Source organism: Aptenodytes patagonicus, chromosome Z (assembly GCF_965638725.1).
Source record: "Aptenodytes patagonicus chromosome Z, bAptPat1.pri.cur, whole genome shotgun sequence".
Taxonomy (NCBI): Eukaryota; Metazoa; Chordata; class Aves; order Sphenisciformes; family Spheniscidae; genus Aptenodytes; species Aptenodytes patagonicus.
In genome coordinates, this window is record NC_134982.1 from 1039476 (window position 1) to 1056319 (window position 16844).

Genomic DNA, 16844 nt, shown 5'->3' on the forward strand with positions numbered 1-16844 from the left:
CCAATTTGAACGAAAAAGTTATGTTGTACTGCGACAATAGTTTCCCCCCATCAAGTATAGTTCACAACCCTATATATTCACAAGTAAGTTTATATAAAGCCCATGCATAGATTAAAGATAAAAAAAGAAAACTGCCCTTTATTTGTCCTTTCTAGAAAGAACCAGTTGCTTTCTCTCGTTTTTTCTTTATAAATACCCCCATAAATTATGTTTATGTCTGGCGTAACTCACAGACATCGAGATTTTTAGGTATTCAGTGTAAACTTTTCCTGAAGCATGCTGCTTTTTTTTTTTTTTTTTTTTTTTTTTTTTTACAAGAAAGGATTGTTTTGCTATTCCATTCCAAGAGTTTAAAACTCTTTGTACCAAGGCAAACTACGAGATCACATTCAAAATAGACACTTGCAGATTTCAACTCTAGGGCAGGGACTGGCATAAAACAATCAATCATCAACCTTTCTCTCTGCTACTAGCCTTTTTTCTCTTTCAGTTTTCATGGAAAAAAATGGTTGAGTAAAATAATAACCTTAAAAAGTTCTCTAAGTACAGTCCTCTGATCACTAGAATCTGTTTTCACAAAACAGTATTAAGCAGCTAAACTTGAAAGTAACAACTAGTTTAGAGCAGCTCCAGAAAAGAGGAAGTGATTCCTTTAAAAAATTACTGCGGGAGCAGCAACAAAGTTCAAGAGCAAAAATGCCTCTTTCTAATCTGAAATACTCACTACAGGAAGCATGTAGTGTCACATCCAGGCCTCATGAGAGGGAGGAAGAAAGGACAAGTGAACAGGGCGTAGAAAGAACTGAAGACCAGAATGGATACTATAATATCAAAGAATAAAATCACACTGGCAACAACGACACGCGCTTTAAACACAAGGAAAATTAAGATTATACAGACTTTAGCCTTACCTCTAAATCCAAAGAAAGGTCCCAAAGACATATTTGCCCATCGTGGCATCCCGTGACGATCATTGACACGTCCTCCATGAGCAGCAGGGTGGATATGCAGTGTGTGGGGGCTTTACGGCCCCACAGGACTATGGGCAGAACGAGGCTGTTTCCTGCCATTTTGCTTTCACGCCTGTCAATTTAATCAAGATAATAAATATTATGTCTCAGCAGGTATGCTATTCCTGCACTTAGCACGTTCTTATCCTCACAAAAAAACTTAAAATACTAGTCTGAAGGTACTTCATAAACATTTTATACAAAAGAAACAGTCACTATATATGCCATTCTTCAAATAAAATACAGTGTACAATCATCTCATCAGGGAATGTGTTATTTTCATATATGGATTAAATAACATTCTTTAAACAGTCACTTGAAAAATACAGTGAACTGTGGTAGTATTATAACTTCACAATTTTGATTTCCTACACATTTTGCAAAAGATACTTTTCAAAGTGGCATTTCCCTACACGCATAGGTACCAAATAGCATTTCCCTATGCATACAGGTACTTCTGCCAAAATCACTCTTTATACAATAACTTTGAAGTAACAAATGCTTTAAGTCCCAGGGCTGCAGCAGCTATTACGTGCCCGATAGTAGAGTTCATCCCCATTCGCAAATGCAACAACCTTTAGTCAAAAAATAGGCTCCGGAGCTTTCTATAGGTGACTGCACACTTTTCAAAAATACTGTTCTGTTAGAACAGTGTCACATTGACACAGCTTTTTCAAATTTATATTTATGTTGGAGTATCTAGTATCCTGCATTAGGTGAAATTAGAGATGAAAAACGTTTTCAAGGTTAATGCCATTCCTTAATTCATACTCTGACAGCTCACTCCCCCTCACACACACAGCTAAAGAGGCTAACTAAACAAATAAAAGCCAATTAAAAATAGAAATAGCCTAATTAAAAGATATACATTAGTTTTGAACCTTTCAGTTTCTGGTTTCTAAGCCTTGGTGGTAAATGTTTTCAAAGTGTCACCTCCTTAATATTGGTATAGAACTAAAGATGTACTTCTATAGCCTGCCTTCTATGACAGGCAGAGCCACATGCAAGCAAAAGCTGCTTAGACAGGGTGATAAGGGAAAAGGAATTAGAACATGCAATATCAAAAATGTGGTATTAGGGGGAAAAATTCTTACTAGCATTATCAACACTATATAGAACTAAAGAAAGCTAGGAAAGGAATAAATACAGCAAGTGCAGCCCACTTATCCTCCCTCATTTCTCCACCGCTGCCAACCACCAATCCTGGATCCCAAACCAGAACTGAAGGGATTTAGAGACTGAGACTTGACGAGTAGGCACTGACTCCATTTCTGTGACCTCCTGCATGAGGGCACTTTAGGATCCATTGTGTCACCTTTTATTCAATAAAGGTTGCATTTTTATTTATTCTGCATAAATGCCGACGGTCTCACGTAATCCAGTCATTTTGACGCTGATGATTTTGTGACAAGTGACCCCCCTTCTCCCCTCCCCAGTTTCCACAAGACCTTGAGCCCCAGCCCCGCTGACCCCAGCCAGCTTTAAGCTGCAGAGTGAACTGTTCCCCGTGGACCAACCTCAGCTCCCACCGAGGGAGAAGCGTGGCACAGCACAACGATGGGCAGCAAGCATGCTGTTGTATGAGCTTTGCTATGCTGCTGAAACCCAAGACAAGAAAAAAAGCCCTGCAAGTAAAACTCAGTGGCACTGCAGTATGACTTCAGCCAAACTTGCTGACTGAGCAGATTTGACAAGTTTCGTGAAGTTCATCTGTGGACCTAAAATGCCTTTTTTTTTTTTTAAGAGTCAATTTGTATTGAAATACAAAGCATCAATCGATCAGCCAGCCACTGAAACAGAGTATTTTGAGGAATTACAGTAGCACTAGATGTGCTTATTTAACATCAGAAGGTAGTTTTGATCACCATGATTTGCCATACAGACTGGATTCTGGCCACTATCCAACAAGAAATAGATGCAACACTATCTTCATGCCAACATTTAATTTATTAAAATATATTGACACAAACAACATGGAGAAATTTTTATCTGTCACAAAGCCAAAGTTTTCTTGGTAACTGGGAAATAGAGAACAACAAAGGTCTTTGAATTGTAACTTCAGAGAGAAAGAAGACATCATAGAAGCTCAAGTTGTAGTAATAAAAAGCAGTTAGGCGGATTATCACAAGATTTAAACACCAAAACAAACTATTGTTTTTGTTAGCAACATTCTGAGCTTGCCAACCACTTAAATGTTTTTGTAATGTACAATCCTTGAATCCGAGTTTGCTTATACTGAGCTTGTCAATGTATTGTCAGTTCTCCGGCTGGGCGAGGCCCGATGCAACCAGCAGCTCTGGGGACTGCCTGCCGCCCTGCCTGCCGCCCTGCGGCAGGGAACATGAGAAAGTCCACGCACAGGAAAAGAACTGTAAATACAAGACTTTCTTCTGCTTTCCAGGTAACCGACTGAGCTCATGATTGGTTTGGGTATACTTTTTAGGTATATTCTGCATTTAATAAACAAAAATGCTGGAATTTAAGTTGTATTTCGATTGTGCTAATGGTAAGTTTATATAAGATATACATAAGATCCATTCCAGTTACCATTACTCTCCCAGAAACAACTGAGAAATGGTATGCGTAACCATCAAGCAGAGAAAATATGTCAAGAATGACTGACATTTTCTTATCAGTCTCTTATTCTGGATTCAAACAGAGCGTAGGAGCTACTCTATTCCACCACGGTAAAAGTTTGAGTTATGGAAAGTTATTGCTTGGAGCATGTTGTGATAAATGGATGGGTGAAACGGTTGTGTTAAATAAATAAACGCTCCTTATGTACTATCTTGTGGAGGTTTATGTTCTGAACTTACCACAGCTCAAACCAGAGCTGAATTTCTGATGTAGAAGAGGAGTATAAACACTTGAAATGCAGGCAGAATTCACCGAAGAAATATTTTAAAATGCGTATTTTCCTGTCTTTCTATAGATATATACATATTCTTCTTGCTTGACCAATGCAGCAATATTTGCATTTGTTCACAGATATGTAAACCTATTTTACAGCACTTCAGAAGAGGGAAAAAATTTCTGAATTATGACAAAGGAAAAATAAAGGTCATCCTGAATCTAAGTCAGGTTCACTGCAACTCCACTTCCCCACTGTGATAACCACAGCTCCCCTCTGTGTCCCCGCGATACGCCAATGTACAGCGATAGTTAGAAGGAACTGACCAGGAAACGAGTAGAGTCATGCTGACCCACTGCCGAGCTGCCGCCAAACACCACACCACAAAACAATCCCGCCTGCCCTTTTTTTCAAAGGAAGCACAAGCACGAGCTTCAGATTTCCATGGAAGTTGTGGGAATTTAATTCAATAATCTTCAGTTCCACTGAAAACTATCATGCAAGGTTTAGTGTCTCCCCTTTGAGACAAACTCAGATTTGATATAAACAGAGGCAACTACAGAGATCTTGCTTGCACCAACCACAAACTTGACCTTTTGATCTTGCAATACCCTGGCCATTCCCAGTGGTGACTCCTACACTTAAACAAGTGCTTTCTGCATCAAAAATACCTTCTATTTCAAAACATTGTTTCTTACTATACTACACGGAGTTCAACATAAGTTAATGTCATCTCCCATCTATATAAAAATTACAGTGCAATTTCTACAAGAAAGTAGTTTTTTATTAATTTTGACAAATGCTGCCTATACTCCCAGTGCAAACCACCTCTGTAGCCAGAGAAATCGAACACGATAATGTACATGGAAAAATGGGGGAAGGAAGACAGCAAGAGCAGAATAATGAATAGCTAAGTATTACAAACAGCTTACAGGGCCCGCTGGACATACCAAGCCTCAAACTTCTGAGAGGTGAGAGATGCATTATGGTTTTTCACAAAATCCCTATTATAAAACCAGTAATATCAATTACTATGAAGTGCCATTTTATGCCAACTCATTTCTTGCATCCCATTGGACTATCTTTATTAAGAACTATTTATTTTATTAAGAGCTATTATTTAATGAACAAGTATAAATGAAGACCAACAATCAAGCATTTAATCTATTGCAACATACCACAAGCTACGCTGAAACTAGTAGTTGTAAAACATGCCTGTAAATGTAGTGTTAATTGTTATGTAATGCTGGATCAATTGTTCTGTCTGGATGATCACAATACAGAACCGTAAAATAATTAAAAAATTTTAAAGAATGCAGTGACTGTACCAAAGAGCTATGATTCTAAAAATACTTGATTTACAGTGTAATAATAATAAAAATATAGTGAAAAACAGAAATAAAGTGTCCAGATGCAATACAAAAATTGCAATTAAACAACAACAAAAAAAATCACCAAAACGAAACAAAAATACCCATTTAACTCTTTTACCACCCAATTTTAGTCATGAAATAAAACAAAAAGGACACACTGGGAAAGGTGGGGAGAGATGGAAATTTCTTTGCTTTAAGTATATTAAAGCACTTGAATACCAATAAAGGTACAACGTTCTTTACAAGGTGTTCTTCCCTTGCTACCTGCAAAAAGCTCCCTTCAGCAGCTCCACTACTGTGGACCAGAAATACAAAACTGTGGCAAAATTAATCCTGAAAGATGCCACAACTGCAGCCCCCGCAGGTAACACACACAAAGCATTCCTCTCACCCCCCTGACTAAAAGACACACTGGTTTAGCAGTGATCTCAAAAGTACTTGTTTGACCACACTTCCTCCAAGTTTTTTTTTCATGACAGTAAATGATATTTTATCATCAGTGTAATGTATGAACTAAATTTTAATGGTTAATAAAGCAATCCATCAATCGTTTCACAGCTGAAAAATCCAGGAGTAAAAACACTGATAAGGAACATAAAAATCTCTTCTCATTCCTTTCATTTCCTATTGCTCACAGTTCAGGGACCAAGTCACAGTATTTACGTGTCACCTGATTGTTTCAGTGATGCAAACGACTGCACTTTTGAATAAATACAGAAGCTCCCCTACCAGGGCACAAAATTGTTCCTTGAAATGTTGCAGTCAGTTTAATGCTCTTCCAGACTACTTATAAATACTTTAAAATTGACAGCACTATAAGTATATACTTAGCAAACTGAATTTTCAAAAAGAATGAGAAGTATATTACAACATACAAAAATACTAGCACATACAAGTAACCTAATGTATTTTATATTTCCATGCAGAAAAGCGTGAGAGAAAGCACTGAAAACATTAACAGCAAAAATACCTTCTAAAGGCCTACAGATATTCACATTTCAAAACTTTTATCCAAGAGAAACACAATTCTTAGAATATTTTATATCAACCGTTGGGAGAGAGAGCAAAAAGAAAAACTACCTCTTTCCTTCTAGTTTTTTATTATGGTACCGCAATGCCTTCATTAAAAACTTCATTTTCAGAAAATACCACAGGCTCATTTTAACAGTTGAAGAATTCAGTCTACAAAGAACAACCCTTCTCTATCACTGGCGAACACTGAATACATCCCCTGCAAAAACCGAAACCCACTTATTGTCTGTAAGCAATCAATAATTTTTTTACATCAATGATGACAAACTACAGTAGCAATAAATGCTGTACCATTGACAAATGGTCAAAAAGCATGCAGTGAATCATTACAAATGAAATCCCACGGTTTAGTTATTTATACCTCTCTAGAATAAACTGTTTTTGCAGAAAAGGGAACTGGAACTTTGAACTGGAAAATGGAGATGTCAAACTGAGTAGAGTTCTTCCTGCTTAATAACAATTCCTATGAAGACGGAGGGGTAAGTTTTTCTTTATCACTTCCACAGGCGCCAGAATCCCAGTTTTCTTCCTCCAAACACCCAATAAAAGAATGAGTTTGTGTTATTGCACGTATGTAGGGGGGCATGTGTGTATATATATGTATAAAAGCATAATTGTATTTATTCTGCTTCACTTTCAAATTACCTCTCTGAGAGAGACAATAAATACACAGATGCAGGGATGTGGGGAAAGACCTTCCTGAAAAGACCTGACAAAAGTGGAAGCTCTCTTTTTTTGTTCTCTGCCCCACAACAAAGGATCTTTTCTCTCCCTCATATTTGCTTTTTCATAAGGTGAGAGTTGCAATGTAAATCACAGCATCACTATCTTTTGCCTTAGCAAATTATTTCCACTCACTTTTTTGCAGTCACAAAGCCCCTCTTCTTCAGTCCCTTTCCACAACCCTGATAGGAGCCACTTAGGATCCCAAACCCATACAGTCTCTCATATTCCCCCTAAATAATGCTGGCTCTTCCGCTCATCGCCTACAGCAGATAACCGCTACTTATACCCGTAAGTTGCCATCTCTTTGAGGATCTACCAGAATGGTCCAGAGCAGCGGGGCATGTTTCGCCAGACTTGACGACTAGAAAAATATAAAATAAATATGCATTTATTTTTTTCATTCAAACTGAAGTATCTTAGATCTTCATTTTTCTGCTGCTGTATCTTTACCTAACTGCAGACACAAAGGCTGAATCACCCCGATAGCTCTCCGCTGGATCATTCCAACACGTCAATGTCTTCCTTGTACCGGGAGGCCCCAGACTGCACACAGTACTGCAGTGCAGCCTCGTAATCCTTCCTCTCTATTTGGCACTTCCTTTTCTTGACCTGCTGGCTACAGTCTTGCTAACACCGTCCAGCACCCAACTCTCTTGGCCACAGGGAGACACAGCTTCTTATCTAATAGGATGCCCAGCTCCTTTTCTGCAAAGCTGCTGTCCAGCCAGTTGTCCCCCAGCCTGTGTGCCATTTCAGATGCAGGACTTTCCACGGTCATCAGGAACTTCCCCCCATCACCACAACCTTCCAACAATAGAGAGCAGTCTCCCAACCACATTAGCCACTGTCTAGTCCTATGGATTTTTATTTTCCCCATAAAAACCAAGGCAAAAATGGCTCTGAGTACCTCAGCCTTTTTCATGCTTTTGTTACTAGGTCCACTATATTGTCAAAATATAATCCAGTTAGAGTTATATAGACATACATCTCAGTTACGTTCTTTGTATTTAAAGAGAGTGATTCTTTAGATTAGCAGATGATCCAAAAAAATTGAAAATAATAGGCTAATCTGGCAGAATAGTCAAGTGACTTTTTCAACTGCACTGCTTAGAGGCTGGTATTCAGGCAAATTTCATAATCTAGGATAAATTCCTATTTGAGTAAAGCTATTAAACTGATTTTTTAAGTACAACATATTAAATACTGAATCAAAGACTCACATAAACATCTTTATCAAGCCATAGTCCTCTAAACACTAACTAGCACTTTCAGGACCAGTAAGCTATGGTAAACTATTCATAGCTAACTTATTGAACCAAATTACAATCAGAAAACATAATAGTAATTTCAAATCAAAGTCCGATGATGAAGGTACAAGGCAAACACATAGAAAATTTTAAAGTTAACAGTAGCTTATTGTTCAATATAATCAGGGGAATGACCAGGTAGGATAGCCATGGATATAAAGAGAAAGGTCAGATGCACAGTCACAGAGCTTTACAATTGTTTCTATAACAGATTAAAGGTAGAGTCATGTAATTTTTCTGGTCTTCTGCCTTATCTGTCATATAAAATAAACCTAACATGCAGCAAATCAGAGTAACAGCTAAACAAAAACACTCTGCATACAAACCACAGCAGGACTCAAAGCCTTTATCATACGGGTTATTACCCTCTGCCACAACTCACCCTTGGAAACTAATTCCAGTATTTTTAAAAATTATTAGCATTCCAATCTGTCTGATTTTTGCAGATACTTTTATCTTTCCAAGTGACAGCAAGAGACAGACAAAAAATCCACAAGCCTTCTTCCACCTGTATACAAACTGTTCCTGGAACAAGAACATTTTATTTGCAGTTTCCTCAAGTTTTCCCACAACTTTCAGTCATGATGGGAAGCCTCGAGACCTCATTAAACCTTGTAAGCCTCAAGTTATTTACCCTGAAACAGCATCCATAATAAGGATTTTTACAGACAGAAAAAGCACGCAAACAAAATTAATTTATGGTAGGAAGCCCAGCCACTAGTGAGAGCAATTTTTCCCCTCTGCATTGCCTTGGGACAATAAAACCAGGTTCCTTTCATGCCTGTCACTAGCAAGTGGATATAATTCTCTAGCTGGTAGTATTTCCATGCCCTGCGTGCAGAGAAACAGTTGTGGCCGGTACAGCATCTGGTGGGCACGTAGATTTCCTTGCCCTCATATATTCCAGTGGATAGATACACGAGGAAAGGTTTAAGAAGCAGGGATAATGATGTTGCAGACTGCACAAGTAGAAAACAAAGCCAAAGGAGAGGAAGGAAGAACAGAACATGGGACTGGAGAAGTCTCCAGGCGAGATAACCAGAAGGTACGATTAACATCGTCCTTCAGTACAACTAAACACGCTGCCCAACTCATTTGATCTGCTGATGACTTTCAAAGCACAGACAAGGCAGACAGAAGCCCACAAATTCTTCACCCTCTTACAGCACTTGGCCCTAACAGTTTGCACACATAAAACATCGGTAATATTACTAGAACTACAAAGCCAGGAGAGTAACTTCAGTTCTGTCACCAAAAGGAAACCTGTTTTAGGTTTAATCTATGTGCATGAACACTACGCAACCATCGCGTTGGTGATCTGCCACGTGTGACCCCACTGGAATTCAGTTACCTGGGCGCTTTCAGAAGCACTGCATGCCTAAGTGCTACGGATTGCTCTGGTCTGGAGCAAACCACAGTGGAATGTCCCAAACAGAGACAGAAAGCATCAGCTGTACATAGATCCAGTCAGATTCGTGGAATACTTCAGTACTTTGATGTCCCATTACAGCACTGTGGCATGACACTGCCCAGACTGAGCTCAGCGAGTCCTGTGCTGCGCTCGAGCCTGTTTCCTTGGGGAGATGGATCCAGGTACACCAGGCACCTGGGAAGGATACAAGGCAGGCCAGGAGAAAGGAACGCTTCTTTGGGGAAAGAAGTAAAAAGATAAATAAATCTACCTTTGTCTTAACAGAACGCAGCAAAAGCCAAGAAGAGCTCTTTCCAAACACATTCATTTCAATTAAAGCACATGCATATAAAGAATTAATCTTAGGATATGTGTGGACGCTAAAAGTATCTGCCAAAAAATACATCTATGAATTGACTGTTTCTTTATCATATATACTCTCAGTATGTAACAGCTCCAAAACGAACCATTAAAGGCTTCCAAATGAACATCTGCTTTTAAATAAATGTAACTGTGCTTATGTTCAAACGAAGCAACTCAGAAAGGTTAAGTATAAATCATTCCTTCCCCTATCAATGTTTACCACATGTTAATACCATTTTTCTGTATTTTCAGCAGAATTTAAGTTACATTATTATTCAGATTTGCCACCAATAAATATAGAGATGGCTGCCATCCATGACATCAGGACAAACCTTCTAGGTGGATTGCATATTTTCAAATGAACAGCAATTTTTATGCCTAATATTTTTCATGCATACAGAATCTCTCATTCAAAAAGACATTAGTTAAGCATTATAACACCCCTCCTAAAACCATTTACATAAAGACAACCATACATTTATGGTAAGTCTCATTTCTGTTACATCATGGCTTCCATTTGAATAATCCAATGCATTTTATAAAAATCTGATGATTTTAAATTTAATTACAAATGACCTCTTCCATTTAATACTTGGGAATGGAGAAAAAGGATTAATGAGGTAGGGAGAAGAAAATTAAGTACTTTACCCAGAGTTGCAGAAATCTTTCACTATCAGAACCCACATATTTTTTTAGACAATCACACCTTTCTTTAAATAGATGGTGAATAAATAAACAATTCTGTTATTAAATACAAATGGTCAGTAAAGTTTGCTATGTCAATTAAATTCCGCTTGTTTCTGAAGGTCTGTCAGTAATTTTCAGAGTCTTTTGGAATTAGTTTTGACTCGCTACAAAGGGATCAAATGCAAAATATTTTTGCCTTCTCAAGCTATCATTAATCTAACAAAATGAGTCCGATTCACAGAACAGCCGAGTCTGCCAATGACAGATCGGCAGGCACCTTGGGAGATCATACTCTCTAACCCCCTGCAAAAGCCGGGTCAGCTACAGCAGGGTGCCGTGGACCACGTCCAGTCAAGTGCTGCGTATCTCCAAGGATGGAGACTCCACCGCCTCGCCCTGCGCAACCTGTTCCAGTGCTCAACTACTCTCCAGCTGGACTTCATGCTGCCAAGGGCAGCCCTTTGAGCTCGACCATTCCATGAGTTTTCAATCCACTTCACTGTCCACTTATCCAGACCCATACGTCATCAGTTTGCCTGTAAGGATCTTATGGGAAACGGTGTCAAAGCCTTATGACAGTCAAAATAAACAACACTTGCTGCTCTCCCTCATCCACCAAGCCAGTCATCTCATCGTGGGAGGCTATCAGGTGGTTACGCACAACTTGCCCTTTGTAAATCCATGCCAACAGAGAAGTCTGAGAAAGCTTTTAAAAAGGTAATACTTTTTCAGCAAATAAGTCTCTGATTTTTTTTTCTGAAAGAAATTTTGTTCCATACCTGCAGGATACAAAATACTATAAAACAATCTATCAGGTCTTACACTTACACTTACACAGCACTCTTAATTTTACTACTATGAATATTCACACTGACCTCACTAACCCTACTCGTTAAAATGGAACTAAGCATATCTGCAGGAGAGAACTAACCTACTATTTTGAACTTGGTCAAAACTGTTAGGCTACCTTGACATTTATGTGAAGTGAAAAGGTGATTTCAATCCAGATAATAATGACTAACAAACCAGACCGTCATTCTCATTATGCTCATCAAGGACTAAAAAACTAATGGCACCTGGCCTTCTTTTATCCCCACGTACTTTGTTGATTCAAAATTCACCACCTCAAGTCGTCTTTGCTTTTTCCCTAAATCAGGAGCTTCTCCATAACATTGTGCAGCCAGTACCTCTACATCCCCCTAAGTCAATTTATCTGTAGTAGCTATCTCCAAACTGCAATGCTACATCATATAACATATCTGTATTTCAAGCACCCTGAGACAATACTTGTCACAGGGCTCTGTGTCTTGAATTGGCCGTTACGTATTGCAGTAATCTAAATAAAAAGATAGTGTTACTGTCAAACCTTCCCAATACACTCAGGATCAAAAATAAATTCAACAAACACAAACTTGTGTTCCAAAATAAAAATTGAAAAGTAGTTAAGACACAAGCTCTTCCTCAATCTTTAGGTGGCAATAACAACAGCAACAATCCAGTGAAAGATTATTGCTTGCCCCAGCTGAGCGAATGACTACAAAAGTCCGATTTAAAAGTCTTTAACAATACGAAGGCAAGATTGGTTATCCCCCCAAAAAACACCACTCCCTATATAGATAGAAGGTTATAAAACAAGGAAGAGGACGAAATAATAATTTGAGACTCTAAATCCTTCATCATAGTTAATAGATACCTTTGAAAGCTGTTTGCAGATTTTTCTGGCACTTAATTTGATGACACATTAAATCCGCATATACTTTTCCAGTTTAAAACTGTCATGATCACATGAAGGACAGTTATCCAAAGCAGTTGCAAAGTCAACTCTAAATCATATCCCTAGTTGCCAATAATATCATGGCTGTCACGGAAAAAGGAAACAGAGAGGGTGCGATGTAATGAAAATTTGACATTAAAAGAAATTCGAGTTCCTGTAAAGGATTATTTCCCGGATATTTCTGTGTGAAGAGTCACCCCTTAGATAACTTTCCATTAACAGAAAAAGAGCTCTCCATTCCATTAATAATTGGTCGCTTATTACCCACTCCCGTGACACATCCAAGGCATTACAAAAAAGCACAAGCCCACGGTGCGCACAGGAGGGCGGTGCATTCTGGGTTGAAACTTGTTGAAAGAATAAGCCCGAGGAAGCTCGAGACCTGCAAGCGTTACGGTGGAGAGCCGGTACCCGGCATCGCCCGCGCAGGTGAAGCCACCCGAGCCTCCCTCCGCTGGCTGCCGGCGGCTCCGAGGGCGCCGGTGTGAATGCGGCGGGAAGGGCCGGGGCTGCGGGGAAGCCGGGGCTCGCACCGCGCTGCTCCTGCCGCCCGGCTGCGCGGAGCCAGGCGCGGGCGCGCACCGCCGCGCACCGCGGAACGAGGGCGTCCTGCCGCCGCCCCTTTCCATGGCGTGACTGACCGCCTTCTCCCGACGCACGAAACCCCCTTTTATCCGCCCCCCCGGCGAGGGCACGCCAGGCCGAGCCCTGCGGCGAGGCCCACCTCCGCCCCGCTCACGCCGCACCACCCCCAGCGCCGCTGCCTCAGCGGGCGGGGGCCGGGAGCCCGTAGGCCGCCGCGGGGCCGCCACCTGCTGCCGCCCCCCGGGTCCCGCCGCCGGGGGCGGAGGCTGCCATCGCCCCCAGGCAGGTGCCACCGCGTCCTCCCGCACAACATGGCGGCCCGCGCCGCCGCCCCGCCGCAAGAGGGGGCCCGAGGGCCGCCGCCAGCCCGCCGGGGGCCGGGGCAGCGCTGGGGCCGGTAGCGGGGGCCGGTAGCGGGGGCCGCCGGGCGCCACCTCCCTCCCGCCCGCCCGCGGAGGGGGGTGCCCTCAGCCCGACGGCTGTCGGTAGCCGGCGGGCGCTCACCTGTCACCGCCGGGGCGGTGGGGAGGGAACCCGGGCGCCGCGCTCCCTCGCCCGCGCCCGGTGCGGCGACCAGCTGACACCGCCGGCTGCCGCGACTCCTACCACCACTGTCGCAAAGCCCTCGGCCGTCGTGACTGACGGCAGGCAGAGGCAGCCGGCGTCGCCATGGAAACCGAGCGGCGGAGCGGCCCCGTTCAGCCGCGGCGGCTGCGTGAGGGCCGCGGCGGCGGCGGGGTGCCCGGGAGAGGGAGCACCTGTGGGCGGGTTCCGGGGTGGGAGGCGGCCCGGGCTGGGCCCTTCGGCGGGGCCGGGGCCAGGCGAGGGGCGCAGGGAGGCGTGCCCGGGCACGGCCAGTACGGCCGGGTCGCGGTGCCGCGGTCAGGGCCGGCGGCGCGGAGCGGGCAGCGGGCGGGGCGCGTCAGCTGGAGCTGTCTGATCCGCTGCGGGCAGAGCGAGCCCCTAGCCCGCGGCTCTTTGGGCCCGCTTCGCGCCCCCCTGAGGGGAAGGCCGGCCTCGCCGCGTCCCCAGCCCCTCGGAAGGGCTCGCAGGGGACGCTCCTAAGCGGAGAGCTGTGGGGAATAACTTATATTTAGCAGTTATTGAAGGGCTTCATAAATGACAGAAGCTGTAAGGCAGTGTCTTGGAAATACGTCTGGTTTTGAGCGTGAAAAATGCTGCTCTCTGACGTCTGCTCGAAGTGAAATTTATGCAAAAGCATCTGCGGGGCGTATGAAGCGTGTTGATAAGTTGTCAGTAATGACATTGCAAAACGGGCTAGAGAAAGTTCTGGTTTTAATTTCTGTTTTTACTTAGTGTATCCTGGAACGTGGCTAACGCAAACATTTCACTAATCCCTGTCTATTTTTTTTCCCTTACTGCTTCTGAGCATTTATGCCTCCTAATTTTTTCAGTTGTTATCACACTCACTTTGCTTCATAAAAAAACATAGTATCAGGAAACTGGAAAAAAAACCCAGTAACTTCTGTCTGCAAAAGAGAAGTGTCATCTCCATAATGTTACAAAAAATAGTCAATGACAAAACTGGGACAATTTTTAAGTTAGCGCATTTTGAGGGAATTCCTACCCTACACGTTTTCCAACTTTTAGGTGAAATACAGCAGAGGTCTTGGAGATAGCGACCTGCATAAGCTGGATTTGTTCTCTGGGCCTTGTCAATGGCCCATGCCAAGAAGGTGTGGTAGATTATTGACTTTATTTCTTCATTTTCTTTGCAACTGAAACAACATTTTTACTGTTAGCTTTTTGTATGTGTGAATAATTGGTTTTAGTTACATACAGATCACCAAAGATGCTGATGCTAACGGCAGTTCAGTGGTGGTTTCCTTTTTTCCTGTCAGCTGTTTAACAGTGTACATCAATACATCACAGCTGTTTAGGACAGAAAGGGAAAATTATTTCTGCGGTTAAAACTAGAGAGAACATTTTCTCATGGCCAGAAGTAATTAAAATAGTGAAATTAGTTCACAACTTGCTTTACTATATGTTGGCACATAACACCTATATGGGGACTTGGTATCAGATATGTTCCATGCCACCAGTTCCCTAAAGAAAAAGCAACTCCAAATTTTTATTGCTGTTGAATTAGTAAGCAATGTCAGTTCAACTGTGGAATATAAAAGTATGGATAAACATTGTTACTCTGTTGGTATATTTTTGATAATAAAAGTAATGCTGCAATATATCAATATATCTATATAGAGATATGCAAATGGCATACAGCCACGTGACTCCTGGCAAGTGAGTATGGATACCCTGTCATCCAAGAAGAACAGATGCCTGTCTGTAACAGCAGCCTATTTAGCATGTGAATTACTTTCAGCTGGGAGAATGGAGATTCTCCAGTTGTCCTATAATAATAAATTCCTGAAGCCAATGTTGGTCAAAGTCACGGGCATTATATCACAACAGGAGTAGGTATTTTTTTTCTTGCTCTCTGTTTAGAGAAACTGTTTTAAACCAGCTGCTATAAAAGGCTCAAAGATGTTTTTTGAGTTACAGGAAGTATTTTCTTAAAATAAGGTGCTAATAAGAATGTTAATCAGTTTCATTTTGTTACTTTAAACATTAATTATACTGTTTTATCTATCACCGATGTACACATTAACAAGAAGGCTCAGGGGGGACCGTCTTTACTGAAGGGGGACTTCTTTACCTTGAGGGTGGTCAAAGACTGGGACAGATTTCCCAGAGAGGTCTCCAAGTCGCCATCCTTGGAGATGCTCGGAACTGCCTGAGCATGGCCTGGACAGTTGGCTGTAGCTGCCCTGGCTCGAGCCGGCCTCCCGGGGTGCCTTCCAGCTGCCGCAGTTCCTCGGTTCTATGTCAGTATAGCACGCAACACACGTTAGCGAGCTTCAAAAGCAGCAGACGATGCGTGACGGGGCAGTGGGATGGGGTATTCTGACAACTGAGTGAGTTTCTTTGCTGATTTTGTACATGGGGTACTAGTAGTCTCAGAGGCAGCTTCAGCAGCTAACGTTGGTCAGAGTGCTGCTCCACTCGTCCTCAAAAATCACAGTGGAGCAGCAAGACCTACTTTCCGCTATTTCAACTCTTGTTAACAGAAGACTCGCAGAATAAAACTCGGCATATTTTTAATTCCTACGTTTCCAGAACCAGTTCTGGCCAAAGCATTGGTGTGGGTCCCGGAACAGGAAGGCTGCGCACAGGTTCTCCTCCCTGTTCCTGAAGAGGGGGTGGCATCCAGCGCCTTGACAGCCCAGCCAGGCTCAGTAGCTGCTCCCAGCGGCGGCGCCCGATCCTTCTCCCGCCTGCAGGGCCTGCGGCTGGGCTGCAGCCGCCGCCGCCGTCGTCGTCGTCGTCGTCGTCGTCGTCGTCCTCCTCCTCCTCCTCCTTCTCCTCAGCTGCCTCCCGCCCTCCTCCTTCTCCTCAGCTGCCTCCCGCCCTCCTCCTTCTCCTCAGCTGCCTCCCGCCCTGTCTGCCCCAGACCAAGATGGCGCACCTCCCCTCCCGCAATTCGCCGCGCCTGCCCCCAACTAAAATGGCTGACGGCCTGGCGGCGGCTTCACCCCCTCGCTCGCTGCCCTCTCCCAAAATGGCGGCGGCCGGGCGCGGCGCTCGCGAGAGGCGGCGCCCCCCGCCCCGCCCCGCCCCGCCCCGCCCCGCCCCGCCCTCAAGATGTCCGCCCGGCGGGCCCGGGCTGGCAGCGGCGTGGCGGGCGCGCCTGCGCCCTGAGCCGA

At 43.1% G+C, this 16844-nt stretch overlaps 1 protein-coding gene across 5 annotated transcripts in view; it reads right to left on the reverse strand.

Moving 5' to 3' along the window:
- LOC143172360 (WD repeat-containing protein 7-like) overlaps nt 1–16438 on the reverse strand; it is a 151127-nt gene extending 134689 nt beyond the window's left edge. For 2 of the 5 annotated variants that reach the window (XM_076361705.1, XM_076361701.1), the window contains exons 1-2: nt 13624–13719; nt 912–1083 (exon numbers count right to left, since the gene is read on the reverse strand). In XM_076361705.1, the coding sequence (XP_076217820.1) occupies nt 912–1070 (159 nt within the window). In that variant the 5' untranslated portion in view covers nt 1071–1083; nt 13624–13719. Of the gene's footprint in view, nt 1–911; nt 1084–12453; nt 12479–13623; nt 13720–15796 lie in introns of those variants that run through there. The other 3 variants (XM_076361702.1, XM_076361703.1, XM_076361706.1) reach the window with 3 other exon arrangements.
- Nucleotides 16439–16844: the final 406 nt, after the last annotated feature.